Source organism: Tympanuchus pallidicinctus, unplaced genomic scaffold, assembly GCF_026119805.1.
Source record: "Tympanuchus pallidicinctus isolate F22 unplaced genomic scaffold, pur_lepc_1.0 scaffold6, whole genome shotgun sequence".
NCBI classification, from domain to species: domain Eukaryota; kingdom Metazoa; phylum Chordata; class Aves; order Galliformes; family Phasianidae; genus Tympanuchus; species Tympanuchus pallidicinctus.
Genome location: NW_026294780.1, coordinates 10063711 through 10081276, shown reverse-complemented (window position 1 = coordinate 10081276; position 17566 = coordinate 10063711). Strand labels below are relative to the sequence as shown.

The 17566-nt window shown below is 42.7% G+C and overlaps 2 protein-coding genes across 6 annotated transcripts in view; both read right to left on the bottom strand.

Moving 5' to 3' along the window:
• RPL31 (ribosomal protein L31) overlaps window positions 1-17566 on the bottom strand; it is a 662822-nt gene that overhangs the window by 16463 nt on the left and 628793 nt on the right. The window lies entirely within an intron of this gene.
• Window positions 1-17566, bottom strand: part of NPAS2 (neuronal PAS domain protein 2) — a 97624-nt gene that overhangs the window by 8573 nt on the left and 71485 nt on the right. For all 4 annotated transcript variants that reach the window (XM_052664886.1, XM_052664890.1, XM_052664888.1 and 1 more), the window contains 9 exons: window positions 13976-14094; window positions 12226-12308; window positions 11561-11667; window positions 10263-10410; window positions 9604-9685; window positions 9073-9214; window positions 8299-8405; window positions 8032-8124; window positions 4475-4621 (listed from right to left, as the gene is read on the bottom strand). In XM_052664886.1, coding sequence (XP_052520846.1) covers window positions 4475-4621; window positions 8032-8124; window positions 8299-8405; window positions 9073-9214; window positions 9604-9685; window positions 10263-10410; window positions 11561-11667; window positions 12226-12308; window positions 13976-14094 — 1028 coding nt within the window. The remainder of the gene's footprint in view (window positions 1-4474; window positions 4622-8031; window positions 8125-8298; window positions 8406-9072; window positions 9215-9603; window positions 9686-10262; window positions 10411-11560; window positions 11668-12225; window positions 12309-13975; window positions 14095-17566) is intronic.

The window sequence follows — 17566 nt, the reverse complement described above, 5'->3', positions numbered from 1 at the left end:
GGTATGACCTTAAGGAGCAACGTCTTAAGCATCCTTCCTGGATATGGTGCGCAGTGCTGGTGAAATATTAAGTCCTTCTAATGCGAACTCAGTATCCATCAGTGCAAAAGTTAGACACAGTGAAACTTGCAGCAGATGACTTGCTCTGCAGTGAACTGCCTGTGTGCCTGCCTTACTTCAAGGCAAAGGCTAAGTAGCTTATCCTTGACAGGAAGCAGAGTAACCTACTTTGCAATTACCAGAGTGTGCCACTGGGCAGAAATGTGCGCAGTTGGCAGCCACAGTATGAATTTACAACCAACTTTATTGCAGTAAACCAATTTCTTTTGTTTGTGCGTTCATACCCTGAGAGGCCTAGCAGTGCTTCATACCGAGGGATGCTCTCCGTTGCGTTAAAATGGACAAAGCAGCATTGTTACTGACTGAACATAAACATCCGGGAAAAACAAGCCGAGGGCAGGAGGCAATGGTATCATTTAACCTTTATCCCTGCAGAACTGGAAGACCCAAGACATCTCATAAAATAAAACTTAATTGAGAGAGTACTGAAGTAAGGAGTTGCTACCTGCAAGTTGAGCCTGAAAGCAGAAATGTACTCCATTTGTACAAAATAGTTTCTTCATAATGTATCTCTCGTGATAGTCCTGCCTGGATTCCTCTGAAACACTGCAGCTTTAAATAGCAACAGAAACCCCATAATAAAGAAAGAAATCTTTTCCAGTCGGAACGAATCCAAACAGATAAATAACCCATAACTGTGCTGCCAATAATGACATGTCTTGTGGCTGATTTGTGGACTGCAAAACCAAAGAAGCATCTTACAAATATATTTTAATTGGCCAGCTTGTTAACATACGCAGCAAAGCTGCAAGAGAGGGAAGGGGCCATCTGACACTCATTGCGATGGTCGGTCTCTGCAGCTAATGGGTGAATCGCACTGGCAAGATGTGAGGGAGACAGCTCTTTGACTCTTTGCTGCTTGGATAAGCAGGTGATGACAGCTCTTCGTTACAGGAATCAGGGCTCCTTCAGTAAAATACCTGCAGAGGAGAGAGGTGCAGCACTGGGGATCTGAGATTCACTGACTTTGAAGAGAGATTGGCTTGCAAATTATGGGAGGATATGTATGCTCTCATTTTCACTTCTTGCAAGCTGCTCAGTCTCAGCTCTTCTTTCTGCCTTCCTTTCCATCCGCAATTCATTAGTCAGACTGTTCAAATCTGGCACAGACACGGAATCCTTCAGACTTCTGAGGTTACTCCTGCTGCTGCTGCTCTTAATGCTTTTGTTGGTCAGGAGAGCAGTACCAAGGACTTAATGGGGTTTTGAGCACTTTGTTCAGGGCCTACGGCCCTCCTGCTAGTTTCATCTTTCAGTGCGCCAGGCTCTTGGAAATAGTTACAAATGCAGACAACTGAGTTTGACATCCGTCCTGTTGGGAAAGTGCTTCTTGGTGAAGTGCTGCACTACACTTTTGAAGACCTCTGAAGGAAATGGAAATTGGGCTTAATTCTCCACAGCGCTACCTGTACACTTCGGGACAATATGCTAATAAAGGAGCTAACGAGAGAAAACCAGGGAATGCTTTTCCCTTTGTGGCCAGCCCACGGCACTCCCCTGTGCTCACAACCAGCACAGCCCTATTCTCTCTGTGGAATATTAAGAAGACCAGAAATCTGCTCAACAGTAAGGCTCTGCAGTTTGCTGCTATGCTTTGTAACCTTGTTAATAGATATAGGTTGATGTCTGCAGCCATGCAGCTCCCTCAGTGATGAAATCTGTTTGGCAGAGCACATGGTTAGATTTCCGATTCCACAGTTTAATCTCAACCTCCTGTGAGTCACAAAAGTGCTACAAGTGAAACTGTGAGGCTTTATTTTAAATTGCCCCTAGCCAAGTACGACAGAACTAATCCCCAGACCCACTCCATCCTTGTAATGGCATGGTAATTTATTTCTTTTTTTTTTTTTTCCAATCTAGAGAAAGCAAGAGAAGTAAAAGTGTGACTGCTCACAGCTTGCTGCCTCGTGAGAGTGGTCTGAGGGGACCAAGAGGCACTCAGATCCTAGAGCAGGAGGACCCTCCCCATCCAACTATACAAAAACAAAATCTTTCCTGCGTGTAAGGTGCTCTCGTTTTCTATTTTTTGCCTGGATTATGTAAAAAAGGGGAAAAAAAGGATCAGGGTATATAAATATTGAAGACTTCACAGAGGAGAGTTATGTTTTTTGCACAATTAGAAGAAGTGAAAATATCATGTCTCTTGATATTCATAATAACGATAATAGCTTTCAGACACATGCCAAGATTCTGAATATTCTGGACTATTACAGAGGGACTTCTCCTTCCTACTAGTCAATGTCATTCCATAACCAATAGAAAAAATACACTGAAATTAAGCCTGGTCTGCCTGTATGTTTATATGGAACCAGAATCAGGGAGCCCTGCTTCTAGGACCCTACACTGCTATGCTGCAGTATCTTAGGTGGCAAAGTTTCAAATTTGGCTTCACCAATCCCTTAATTGCCTAAACATACAATCCCAAGTGGTTTAAATGCATGAAAATGTATTTCACAGCTGCTGATGAGAGGTGAGATTCTATTTCTGTGCGAGTCAGAAGCAAATTTCCCATTGCCTTCACCAGGTCCCATGTTTTCATCCTGTGCTTAAAATGTTCTTTGAGACCTTAATTTTTGTGGCAGAGCTTGTCTTCTAAAAATCTTGTTAATACAATACTCACAGTGGGTCCCCAATGCAACATTTCTAGCAAGGGTCATTTAACCTGGTATTTATAGTTACATAATAAGGAACAGAGCAGTAATCAACCCGCTTTTAGGAAACTTCCATAAAAGTGGATGATTTCTTACATTTGTCATTAAAAGAAACCTGAGATGTACTAAACTGAACTTGCTGGTGCAGTAGGGATCAGGGGCAGTACAAAGTAGACATTGTACCAGCTCTATGCAGAAGATATCAAAGACATAAGGACAGCAGCCCCAGCCAGTTTCACTCTAAAGGCTTAGGCTGGTCCAGTGACAAATGCATTTAGACGCCTCCCAGCTGTAAAGGAATGAACAGCAGCAGAGGTTGTGGAGGTTTTAATATGAGAAGGGAATTCATTTCCTGTACTCTGTGTCCCAGCTGTGATAGGGCCAGAAAAACAGGGAATGAGTGATATGAAAGAGATGAGCACTTGGGGAGTGCCTGAAGGAGGGCTGGTGACTGAGGGAGGGACAGACACGGTACTGAGCACCCTTAATGTCCCCATGAAACACGCAGTGGATTGATGGAAACTAATGAACTGGAGAGATACAATCAGTGCTGAATATGAACATGAACATGTTTCCATTACAGCTGCTCACTCAGAAGATTCACTCGATAAAGTATTAAAACATTAGTGTAAATGACTCAAATTCTTTCCCCCACCACTACGGTTGAGATATTTCTTTCTTCTCTTCCTCCAGAGAGCTCTTAATCTTTCCTTTCGTAGGTTATTCAAGAGGCTTTCAGAGGGCAACATCCTCATTCAGATGAGTTGGCTTTCTCATGTCCATATGCCATAGCCCCAGCACGCCCAACCCATGGCCCACGGGCTGCATGTGGCTAGGCACAGCTTTGTCAGCTCATCCCCTAGCCACCCTACCCCTCACTATAAAGGCAGTGGCTCTTCCTGCTCGGGTGCACAACCATCACTCAGCAAGGACCAAACTGTGTGCTATTAACCATATACTAGGGTATGGGGTGCAGTGCAGTGCTAACTCAAATTATGGTAAATAATGTTATGGATTTGGATACATCAGCTTAACACAGTCTTGTGAACAGCAAAAAGTAATGCAGCCGTGCTTTCCATTGTGATAAAGGAATTTGAGAGCAGGTTTCAAGATTGCAAAAAAAAATCATCAGTGTTTTGGTATACTTGCAATTCCATTTTCAATGAGCACAAATACATTAACTGAAAATTTTCAAGTGGAATGTATAGAGTTGCAATCAGGTAATTCAAAAATCTGACCATGTCTCTCTACTGGACTTTTATAAGCCCCGTTTTAGCATATATCACCATGGTGATGTGGTGGGTAGTGTGTATCAGCAGTGATGCCATCATAACAGCTGTGGAACAGTGGGTCACCTCCTCTGATGCACATTTTTAGGAGTGCTTCTTCCTGGCTGGTGAAAATGCATAACTAGTGGTGGTAACTATGGTGAAAAATAGTGTTTTGTAGCCAAGAACTTGCTCTATCAAACAGTGTTATTGTGCTCTTTGTATGGGTTATATTTACCATGGAAATAAAAAGGAGGCATTGCTTGTGGAGCATCCTAAGTGTACACGGCCCAAGACAATTCCTCTTTACTTAATGCGACCCAAGAAAGTGAAAAGGTTGGACACCAGTGCACTTAGGCCCTGGGGCTCATTTTAAGTCACCAGCCCTATCAAATGCTTCAGGGAGGGTAGTTGGTCCTCCCAGCAGCAACGCACCTGTACGCTGGAATCCTGGACCAGGCAGAGCTGCTCCTGGATCTTCTGGAGCTCCTCCTGCTGCCAGCGGATGTTGGCTTGCAGGATTCGTGTTCGCTGCTCTAGCTGGTCCTTGATGGTCTGGAACATGCTAAACTGGGCAGAGAACTAGACAAAAGGAAGAAAAATGAGTCTTTACAAACAAAACAGGCCGTCATGCAACATCATTCTGTAAAAAGTTATTGGTTTTTTGACTGCAAAGCACAGCCAAAGGACTAAAGTATGTGTTTGTAATATACTGCCATCTAGGCAGAGATAAACCTTTTCTATTTTCAATTTTATGCCCATATATTAAATTGCTTCACTTACAGTGATCTGCTTACAACTGACCCTGTTCTGTTAGGGAATTATCAGAATGCCTGTTTTTGAGAGTATGCTGCTTTAGAATATCAAGAGCATCTCAAATGGATGGCAAATGAGTGCATTTTTATCATCGGTTTGTAGTTTGGAGCCCTTAGCACAGCATAGCTGTATATTCCAAATGTGTTTTACCAATTTCTTGCATGCAGAAATAGCTGTGGTGCAATGCTTTATTCTGCTGTTCACGTACTATAAGATTGTGCCACAGCTCACCACAGTAAACATGTTCTAGATTTCTGCCACTGTGTAGAGGCCAAGCTGCAAGAAATACTCATTAAGCTATTTTTGTACATAAGGTAAAACAAATAGCACAGCTCAGTGAGAGAAAGGCTTTTCTAAATAATAATGTAGAATGGAGATCACTAATGAGGGTCAAGATAAAAGGTGCAGCCTCCATAGCAGCAATGCCTCACACCAAGTGGAATGGCTCCATAAGCACAGGGGGGAAAACATGGCCATAAATACCCCATTTTATTTGGTGTTTACAGATATGACTCAATGTCCACCAAAACTCATTATTACTTTAATTGGCTTTGGAATTGTTGCTTTGCACAACCTCATATTCCAAAAGTAAAACACACTTTGAGAAAAACCCATGGTGTTATGGCTTCAAAAAAATCAGTGTGTTTTTCTGTTATCAGGGTATCAAAGAATCCAAAATGTCTTTGAAAAGACACAGTGCTGGGAGTATCCAGGAAAAGAGCAAGGAGAAAAAGAAAGAAGGCATTTTGCTATGACTTGCTGAAGTTGAAGATGGCATGTTGTTCCCTTGTTTTGTTTTTTTTTGTAGCTCTGTGCTGGTGGATGAAGTGCACAAAAATATATTGCTGTTGATTTTAAATCATTAGTCCATTATTTTATTCAGCATCTTTTATATGTAACATATTTGTTTAGTATTGTCTTTTTGTTTCCCACTTAACAGCAACAGCAGTTAGCTGGCCTACCAGGTGACAGCTGCTAAGGAAAAGGATGAGAAACTCCTTCCTTGCTTTTTCCTACTCTAAGACCAAAGTTTATTGATCATTCTTGCATTGATCCCTGGGACTACAAAGCTTCTATTGTTTTCGTGCAGTGAGAAACTAACAGCAACTGACCTGCACCACAAAGTCTTTATCTCAAGATCATCAGCTACTCTACTAATTAAGGAATAAATAAATGTAATTATATGATACATTAAAATAGCTTAACTCAAAATGCTTCACAGCAAAGCACAGCACTGCTTTAACTTTGCCATTAGCATCAGATAAAGTTGACATTCATCTCACTTAGGTAACTGAAAACTTCTTGGGATCCTCAGAAAAGTGCATGGTACAGGTGACTGTACCAGCTTCCCAGGTACAGCCAAACACGACAGACTTAACCTATGAGATATCTATAATTGCAGAGGGTCACAGTTTAATTTAGGGAGAAAAAGATCCCTACAGAACCATGCAAAACCTTTCAATTCCTTCTGCCTTCCTACTTCTAGGCCTAATGCTGGAGACATGCAGCAGTCGTGAGATCCTCAACGCCACCATGCTGCTGTGATGCCACGTGAGCTCTGGCCAGGCAGTGAGAAAGAGGACCCCTCAGTGCACAGCCCTATAGGGCACAGTCCCTGCAAGCCAGGTTTCATTGCCTTTGAAGTTCATGGAACAACTCGTTCATTCTCACTGCTACCAAACAACACCTGCGCAATCCCAAATGGAATTATTAGTGCTGATTATTATTCAGTCATCAGCATCCGCTGTGTTGTAGGGAATTTATTACAATGAGGGAGACAAACAAACAAATATTCTAATAGGGAGCACTTCATTTAATGTGAACCATTTACATTCAGGCAGCACCTAGTGCTTTAAGGTTCATTCAGTAGGCAAGGTTTGCTTCCCCCATTTCAGAAGTCGCCAGTCAGGACTGCACCTGTGGCCATGCAACAGAACAGCACCACGCTCTGGTGGTGAAGATGGAGCTGCAGCACCAAAAATTGTTGTGCTGGGACAGGGAGGCGGCAGGGCCTTTGGTTAACAACCAGAAGGCATCCCTCCAGCAAAGGCTGTGGCATGGAAGAAAAGAAAGCAGAAAAAAAGTCATGCAGAACATGCACAGGGTTACAATAAATAAACTAATTGATGTTTGGAAGTGCATTAATGAGTAAAGGAGAGGGATATCTGTAGAAGAAAATGACTGCTCAGAGCAGATAATTGATATGCTGTTCCTTCACTGCATGCTGGTGTGGAATCGTGAAAAGAATATTAAACACAAAAGATAAATGAGAATTTGTTATTTTAAAGCAGAGATCCTCAGAACTTCTTATGTTTTTTATGTTACTGGAAGAAGCGCTGCGATCTTGCAAGAGAAGACAGCTTACAAACAGCAGCAGCAGCTTAGGTCCAGGACTCTGTCATTTCTGAAATCAGAGGGTGATGGGACACTCATTGCAGCACAACTGCAGGGCACAAACAATGAGATGGGAACGTGGTGCTCCAATCTGCTCCTTCCAAATCTACTGCAAATCATGGAATCATAGAATCATTAAGGTTGGGAAAGGTCACTAAGATCATCTAGTCCAATCATCAACCATCAACCCAACAAAATGAGACACTGAGATGGCTTTCTGAACCATCACCCACATGTGAGATACAGGCTTAAAGATTTAAGTGGAGGAATTTGTTAGTCTGGAGCATGTCCCACTGTTGCTAGCACACTCACAAAATGGGTGCTGCTGTGCTCTTCGTGTGTCCCTTACTGCTGGCTGGTTCTGCCTCCATGCAGCCAAACAGGTGTTTTAGGAGGGCTTTTGATAGCTTTAGTTTTTTTAATTCTCACTGTGACCTTGATTCTGAAGGGATGTGATTATATAGAAGCAAAGTTGAAAACTGATTTCCCATCTCTGCTTTCTATCATCCTGCAAAGTAGATGTGTGAACCTATATGCACTTGGACTTGTGCTGAGAATGTTTGCAGAAAAATATTTAAACACACAAGTGTACAGTTCAGATTACTTTCCCACAGCATTTTAAGAGTTTGAGAGCTGGTGGAACTTTGATTTTAGCTACTAAAGAGATTGTCAAAAAACCCTCAAGAGCCTGGACTCCTGTAATGAATTTATTTATTAGATGAAGGGAGAAAGCAGCAGAAGAGAGTTAAGTGACCTATTCCACTTCCCACCCCCCAACTAACCTGTGCCAGTGGTGCAGGCTGACTTTGCAAAGTTGCTTGAGGCAGCAACTGTTGTGGGAGAAGCTCACATGAAGGTTGAGAAGGCAAGGAAGCCTAGGTTAAAAACAAAGCAAAACAAACAAAGCAAAACTTTATTTATATATTTGGCTCCTTTGAATTCCATGTTTCTTCTAATGCCCTGGCATTTGTGCAAGTTGTTTGGATTTGCTAAGCTGATGACACGTGCCTTCTGCCTTCTGCCTGTCCCTATGGCTCTCTGGAAGTTACCTGCAGAGCGGTAGGCTGGCTGAGCCTGTGTGTAGCTAAGTCCTGCTGCGTGCTGGATGTTCTCTGCAAGGGAGTGCTCGTCTCTGAAGTCAGCTTTGTTGGTGTAGCTGCAAGAAAAGTGACTTTTGGTGAGTTCTCACAAACTGCAAATTGCCACTGGAAGTCAAGATTATGAGACCTAGCTAAAAATGATTATAGCCTGGCTGAATTCCAGCTGGAGCTGAGGCTGTTCTTGTTGGCTTCAATGGCAGTAGAATTAAACTGATAAGGAGAGTCTGGGCAAAGACAAAAGTCAGAGACAGCTTATGGCTCTATGCTCCAATGAGCAGAAGAAAAGGACCCAAAAGCTCCCTTTGTATGGACTGAATAACTACATTTAGCTCACTGTCTTTTCTTTCAGGCAAAGAAGCAGAAAGAGCACATAAGGTGTACCCAAGTCATGGCTGGAGCATCCTGAATCTTGGCCAGAACAGTTCTTGCCTCCGGCTGCTATTACTCAAGTAAGTCAGGAGAGGCCTTGCATTGCTCATACAGGCATCCTCAAATCTGAAGACCTTAGTCCTTACTTTCATAACAGATCTAAACAGCAAGACTCATGGCTAGTCCTGATATTCATTTTCCAGTGTATGGATGGTTGCATTAGACCTTCTTTCTTGTACATTACCATTGCACTTCACTGTCAGTGAAACACGTGTATTATCAATACCTCAACAATAACTATTCTATAACTTGGTTAAATGTAAAATAATGCAACAACCCAGGAAAGCTACTCACTTGCTGGGTCAGACTTGGGTGTGTGGGAAGATTTTGGTGAGCTCCTGGATGACACCGAGGGTGTCCGGCTAGCACTGAGGATTGAGGCACCAATATCAAGCGCATTAAAGTGCTGTTCAGGATCCAAGCTGGAGCCACTGTCCTAAAACAAACAAAATGTGAATAGCTATTGCATCCGTCAGGGGAAAAACATTTCAAAATGCATCTACCAATACTTGCAGACTCAATTCTTTGTCTGGCCTTTATAACTTGAGCAGAACTAATCCCAGGGAGGCTAACAGAAGACCAGGGCACCAGTGTCAATGTCCCTTCCAAGCAGCATCAACTTAATTTATTGTCCAATGAGCTGTTGCTGAGGTGAGCTTCAATGAACATATCCAATTTAATTTAAAATTATTCAAGTGAGCAATGAATACTGAACTTGTTAGGGAACCTACTCAGAAAGACAGCGCTGAAGTCTTCAGTGATGTCCGCATAGGACAAAGTTGTGATTCCTACAAGTATTCATGAAAAAAACTTTTCTCACTGTACCTTTAGCGCTGAGGACACAACCTCTGAGGACACTTCTTCCAAGCCCATCTCCTGTCTCCTTTCCACCCGCACATCTGCATAACTGAACATAAAATACTGTGGATCAAAGTGGTGGTCATAAAATGTGCTTCAAGCAAATAGAGAAACGAATTACTGTAAAATTTTACAGGTAGTTTAAAAACTCACTTGCATCAGATGAAACTCCATAGCATTTGAAAGACTACATTTTAATTTTCATTTCTTTCTCTACCTGTCTTCTTGAAGTCAAGAACTGGATTAAACAGGTGAGGTCAAGTTCACATCCTAAGGCTACTCTGTAATTTCACTGAAAAGCTTCCACACATTTCTTAAAAAGCAACACATAAGGATTTAAGGAATGGAATGGTTGAGGGATCTATCTGTTCCCTGTTTTTGCAGAAAATGGAAAAAATGTAGGAGTTACTTTACTCCTAAGTTCGTGGACAACAAATGAAGCATAGCATACAGTAACACTTAGTCCAAATGTTTTTCTGCAATGAACATGTTTCATTCAGAGAGCTCAGGCTTCATTTTTGTTATATAGAAGACAGTTCTTGTTTCTAAGCACAAAAGTTTGCAGTTGTGAGGATGCCCGTATCTTACTCTCCTTTCTGTCCCACTCTTGATGGGAGTTTCCATACCTTACCACCATATGTGTGCACACAATGAACTCTGGCTTGGAGTTCCACTGGTGGTATGTGATATAGTAATGGGTCTGGAGCCAGATCCACTGCTGTCCTTTGGTCAGAAACCGATAGCAGCACGACTTCCCCTTGCCAAACTGCATCACTGTCAGGAGAAAGCAGACACAGCTAATAGTGTAGTCACCAGTGTGAAAAGGTCATGAAAGCTGAGAAGTGGGACAAAGGTGTCCACTGACTCCTAAGCATCTTTTGGGTTCCTTCTTGTGGCAATTTGAACAGCACATGCTTTAACAGGAAAACTAGCTTTAACACTAACACATTCATGTCTGCTACAACTTAAACATAACTCTCGCTGGCTTATGTGCTGATCACACACTCCCTAATAAGGCACCCGGGATTAGTTTCTAGCAGTGATCATCTGAAGACCTGTAGCAGTAAAATACTGGATAAAAATGCTTGTGGAGATGAGTTTTCTGTACAGATGGATGTTAGTGACTGTACAGAATGAAGTGAGTACAGGAGATAACATTGTGCAAATGCAGAAATCATTTGAAACTGAAAGAAAATTCACAGATAAGAATTTGAAGGGTAGTAAACTGTGTTGCATTATAGGCTTCAAAGATTCAAGGACAAAATTAATCTCTGCTTTTGTTCTAAGGGTTCCAAGGGGATCCCAAACATGCATGTATTTAACCTTTCTATATTTTAATGTCAACTTATAAAAGCTAATTTTGGCTGGATATTTTCAGGCCACCCAGAGGCAGTAAGACTGAGATGTTCCACTCAGATCTAAAACCAAATATTTGAAAAGGATTGCCTCCTTTTCTTCACTTCACAAAAGAGCTTTCCACTTAAATCTTAGTAGATTATATTCAAATAATCACAGGTAGCACCAAATACATGGTGAGCAGTGTTGTGCTGAACAGTCTGCAAGAATTTTACAAAATACAATCTCCTCAGAGATTGCCTGAACTATTCCTGTATATTTTTGACTAATAAAGCAGGAGTCAAATCTGGCATGTTTTATCCATTCAGTGAGTCTTACTAACTGCTGCTTGGAATAGAGAAGGCGAAAGTGCACTTCTCAGAGCTAGAGGAATTGGCCTCAATCACAGCTGATCAGCAATGATGCACCCAATCTGCTACAACTCCTACAGCAATGAAGCAAAGGTCTCATGGCTGTGTGCCTGTATACCTCTCCCTGTCTGAGTTTACATCTACCTTAACAGCAACCATATGTCACTGAAAAAGGTATCCTGACTAATTCACAGAAACTTGGGCTATGTGATACTTACAGTGTTCGTGGCACCTTGCAAGCAGCTCTAGGTCATCTATATGGTAATAGTCGTAGCCAGAAGTACCCAGCACTTCAAAAGGCAAGTATCCTATGATCGGCGGTGCTCTGCATTTGGGCACAACAGAAGTGAACCCATACAACCACAAAACAAACAGTAGTTCTGCATGTTGATGGGGATGTGCCAGAAGCCCAAAGAGCGGGCACGTTCAAAGGCCTGTGACAGCCCCTTCTTCTCAGGGAAAAAGTGCCTGTGGAAACCAGCTTGGTTTCTAAGGGGCCTTCATGTGAGGACCCGTGGTATGGGAGTCATAAGTCAGTGGGAACTGCACATGCAAACATGGGCTGAATTTTGAGGGAATTATTTCCACAGTTATATAATTGTATATTTTTGCTGCAGGACATACTTTGGTCCACTGATATTTGTAAAACAAACAAGAACAAGCTAATCACAACTGCAACATGAGAAACAGAGTGGTTTATTTTAGAAGGTAGATAAAAATAAATGCAGGATAGAATAGTAAACGTTAGCTTTTGTCTTAGCGGTAACTCTCCCATTCACGTGATTTAGATGTGAAACATAACACCTTTTGAGAGAACTGTGCTTAGGAAAATAGCAGTAAACAAACACAAAACATAGTCAGGATCGCTCTTCTTGTCACCTACCTGTGATCCAGGAATAAAAATTTCCATTCCAGACTGTGTCTTGACGTGAATTCCTCTAAAGGCTCTTCCACAATGCACATCTCCTGTATGGTGAAGAAAAACAACTTATTGAGACCTGCAGCTTCACACCTCTACATCTAGATTTGTAAGCTATAAATAATCAGCACAGAAAAGATTCATACGCTCCCTGCTAGTTCCAAAGAGCAATCTACCACACTTGTTTCTGTGTCACTGAGCCCTTTCTCCTCACTGGGGTCATATCTGCCCCCAGTTCCTCTCACCCCATCTGATATCTTCACCACTCCCCCCATCCATCCAAGGTGGATGTTGGCTTTGGTGGGCATTTGTCCCCCATTTCTGAGTGGGAAACAAGGCCTGGCTTCAAGCACAAAGGCAGGGGATGATATCAGGAGTGAAAGTTTCTCCCGCAGGAGAGTCTCCATTGGTGCTATTCAGGACAGCCTTTCTGTTGTCCCCTGATGTCCCCCTGCTTCTTGGTACTGTGTCCCACTGGACCGTGGGCTCAGCAACACCTTCCCATCATCTCCTCCACTACTCCTCTCTCTGCTGTTGCCCACAGGGACAGAAGTATTTTGGGCCACCAACCCTCTTTGAGAGGAGAAGCTGTCATCAAGCATTCCTTTCATACTTATTAATGCCCAAGTAAGCGATTCAAGTTGTTGGCCACACAATGGCCAAAAGCCTTCATGCATAGCTTCAATTCCCCTCTTCCTCTCTCCACCTTACACCCAGATCCATGCTGATGCCAAGAATACACTCTACAGTTCAGGAGTTGCTCAGGTGCAACATGAGAACACTGTTACGTGAAACCAATGTGCTGATTCTGCTGTGCTCAGCCAGTCAGATAAACAGCTCTGCCTCCATCTGAGAGGAGAGAGCCAGGATCGGGGGTTATGTGACTCATCCAGGTGACCTGGGGAGATCAGCGTTTAGAATTTCCTGGGTGCTTTGGCAGCTGATGTCTCACAATCCCTGGGTCAATTGTCCTCACGTGCAGCCCATTTTGATTCTGTGTGCACTTTAACATTATGGTTACCCAACACTGAGGGAACTGCTTTCAGTGTTCTCAGAGAACCATGACTCTGTCATCTGCTCCTAGCATGACAACTGTGGTTAGATTAATGGGAGGTGTCCTCCTGCACCCAGCAGGGACCCTATGTGCTGTCAGGGCCGTGAATCAGTCAGGAGAACCCTTGAGTCTCTGTGCAGTGACAGAGCCATGCCAGGGGGCAGTGATTTCATCCAGACCATGTCTCAGATGAGCTTTTTAACCTCTTAACCCCTGAGGACAGGACACCCGATGCAGCAGCTCACATTTGTTAATTAGGGAACCGTGGTGTCAGGCATCAGATTGTGCTGTCTTTTCTTTCCAGAAACAACCATTTTACTATGTAGATCTGGGAGGAGGTAAACTGGGAGCAGTGACCTGAAGACACCAAGGGACACAAAATGAGAACCATCTGTGCGCTGTCCCATCGGAGGAACAGAACTCAAACAGCGTATCTGTGAAGTGACGTTGCTGTTCCTCACACAACCAGGGCTCACAGTGCAAGAGGGGCAGAAGAGACACCACTTCTGCAGATCCTTACTCACCCTGATAATCCTCTTCACTGGATTTCTGTGCATGAAATGTGATAGCTGTAATCCATTCAATTAGCAAAACTGAGAATTTCGCACACTACCATTTTGATAACTCCAGGAGAGTATGGGATCGAGGATATGCACTTACCTTTAAAAACTGAGGCGTTGCCAAACGAACAGTAGCGACAAAGCAGATCTGCTTTCCTGGTGATGCTCTGTAAGCCCTGGGAACAGCCTCATCAAAGCCATTGCAGGTGGAGTTAGGCACTGGCAGGACAAAAAGTGGGACCCAGTGTCATGCTTTGTACCAGATCTGCTCTCCCAACATATTTTGCACACTTGAAGCATACTAGTATTAATTTTATTCACAGAAGTGCTCTAAAAGCTTTTTAAAGCTGATATGCCTATATATATTTGCAAGTCAGTCATGTTAGGCAGAAAGGCATCAGAGCTTAACTTCAAGTATGGATCTTAGAGGTTAATCCTGATAAAAATAAGGCCAAACCTTATCACAGAGCATAAAGCAGCTTATGAAAAGAAACCCCATACATCCAATTGCTCTTTTCACCACTCACAATGCAAATACATGCTGCAGCAAGCCTAGCATGCACTAGTCCCATTTGGCAAGAGAGGTGGTGAAGGCAATGCTTCATGCTGTCCGTGAACAAACATGGAGGACCAATGCCAGCAAGGCTTCAACAAGCTAACAGAGCCTGCATGGGATCCTCAGCTGATGAAGGATGAAGTTTTTGTTCCTGTTCTATTTCTGCTTATGTTGAAGAAGTGCACGAGTACTCCGTATATGGCACTATCTGCCAGAACTGGGCATTTCTCAAGGATCTGTATGTGTCTCCTAAACGCTGGGCAGAAAGAAAAATGGTGTGATGCAGCTAGAGTATGCGTGTTTTTATCTGTCTCTCATGACTGTATGGTTTTTGTGTTGCTTTGCAGGCCTGTTAGTACATCCTGCCATAGAGATGTATTGCCAAAAGAATGTGTTGCCTTACACTTGCCCACAATCCCGTGTTAAAATGATATAACGCAAATTCGTCATCCAAGTTTGAGCTGTTTAGCGACGGTAATCCCACTCCCATGGGACTGTAATAAACTGTGTGTTGAGCTGCAGTGGGAACTGAACTTGCACTGTCCCCCTTGGAGTCAGATGGTCCCATCCAGCAGCCAGAGGTCACCAGTAGGAGTTAATCTACTGTTAACGGTGATTAATGCTAATATGGAGCTCCCTTTCCATTATCCAACTTTACCCACTCACTTTTTTTTCTATATCCAACTTTATGAAATAGTTTTCTACAGTTTATTCTGCATAGGGATAAGCACATTGGCTCCTGTGAAAATGAAGGGTTTTATATCTGTCTGGGGAGGAATTCAATAGCAAATTTTACTCTGGGATGTTTCTGCACTGGGCTTTAGTTCACTGCCGTAAATTGTAGAGACTGAAGAAGTCTCAGTTTATTCATCAGATGTGCTTCTGGAACCCAGAAACCTATTGAAAACCTTAGCATAACAATACGCAGCTGATAACAAGGATAACAGGGTATAAGACAGTAAAGTAAGTACTCTGGGGAGAATTCACACCTGTGATTAACTGACTTAGACCACTGTATGCACAATGTATTGTGCCAAAAGGGAGAAGAAAGATTCCTCATCTGAGAAGGCAGCACAGATGTGAACATCCACAGAGACTGCAGCTCTCTTACAGAATAGTCTTGAGGGCACGGCTGACTGGATATTAAGATAAAAAATATGGGCAAAATTCTCCTCCTTTCACCAGCAAAGCACACTCGCTCTGGGGACTTTCTAGGAATAAGAATTCCAGTTCTGCTCCTGGGGTTATGTGCATATAAGAGGGCTTCTACAGGATTATTAGCACAAGAGGTGGAAAAAAGAAGGAAGAGTTAAGAGCTGTTGGAAATTGGAGAAGCCTTAGTAAAGAGCTATTGGTTCTGCTCTGATGAGATTATTTCATGCAAGTCTGTTGATATCTGGAGTCAGTCCTGTTTGAAAATTAATGTTTAAAAATTAATGATATGGCTACAAACTCACATTAAGGACATTGTAAAGAAGTTACTTCCAAGCTTACTACCTAGCATGTCTTTCAAACTGAAGTCAATGAGCCGATTTCTCTCTACAATAGCCAAGTTCAATAGCAAATAGCCTGGGATCTAAGAAGAATAGAATAGAATAGAATAGGATAGAATAGAATAGAATAGAATAGAATAGAATAGAATAGAATAGAATAGAATAGAATAGAATAGAATAGAATAGAACAGAACAGAATAGAACAGAATAGCTCAGTTGGAAGGGACCTTCAAAGACCATTGAGTCCAACCTGACAACTTCACCAGAAGTTATTGAGGGCATTATCCAAATACTTCTCGAACACTGGCAGGCAGAGGACACCAACAACCTATCTAGGAAGCCTGTTGTAGTGTTTGAGCACCCACACCATGAAAAAGATATTTCTTAATGCCCAGCTTTGTGCCATTCCCATCGGTGCTCAGGAGCAGAGCCTAACATTTCCCTCTGCTTCTCCTCCTCAGGGCACTGCAGGGAGCAGTGGGGTCAACTATCAGCTTCCTTCTCTCCAAAACTGGACAGCCCATTGCTCTCAGCCTCTCCTCACAGAACATGGTTTCAGCCCTGCTACCAGCTTTGGAGCTCTCCTCTGGACACTTTCAAAGACGTTACCATTCTTTCTATGTTGTAGAGCCCAGAACTGCACACTATATTCAAGGTGAAGCCACAGTGATGCTAAACACAGTGGGAGAATCACCCCTCTTGGCTAGCTGGCTATGCTGTGTTCAGTGGAACGCAAAACATAAGAAATAAAAATAAGATAAGCACAATCAGTCTCCAAAGTTCAGGTATAAAAAGTTAACCTAGTTATTGAAGCCATGGGCTTGCAAGTGACTCCATTTCCAGGAGAACTGCTGGAAGACGACTGAGTTGCGCCAAAGCAGCAGATGGCCTTTTTGATGTAAGTTGTTTGATGTAAATGGACACGAATCAGACATTCTATTCCCGGGAGAGAGCAGAATACATCCCTGAATGTGGCATTTACAAAATAGAATTATATTTCCAAGAAGTAAATGCAATCCTTAAAGGGTAATAATTGTCATATAATATAGCTGTACAGCATTTTTGTGATTTCATCACTGAGAATGTCAAACTTGGAGGCAGTGAGGGAAGGAGCTCGAGGAGATGAGGAAGAGATGGTCTGGCTGGATGTCAACCAGCCTACAAACTGATCTGTGCTGTCTCCATACAGAATTGTCTCTGGCAAAGTCCAAAGCATGAAAAGTCTCCATGATGCAGGCACATAACCACCAACTTGAAATGTGAATCTCAATCTGAAAGTAACAACTACCATGACTAAAAGTAACAAATACATGCCACTTGTTTCTGGATTAGTTTCTGCCTGACTTATTTTGTTGCTATCTGTTCTTTCCACAGCTCTATCTGCACAGTCAATTTGCCTCTTCTCTTGCAGTTGGTCAGCAAATTCCAACTTTTTCTGTTTCTCAGAATCATAGAATAGTTGGGGTTGGAAAAGTCCTTAAAGTTTCTGTTTCAACCCTCTGCCGTGGGCAGGACTGCCATCCACCAGGTCAGGCTGCACAGGGCCCCATCCAACCTGGCCTTGGGTACCTGTCGAGATCTGAAGTGTAATTTTAAAAAGAGATCTGTGCACACATTTTAAAAAGATATCCTGGTGTAATCT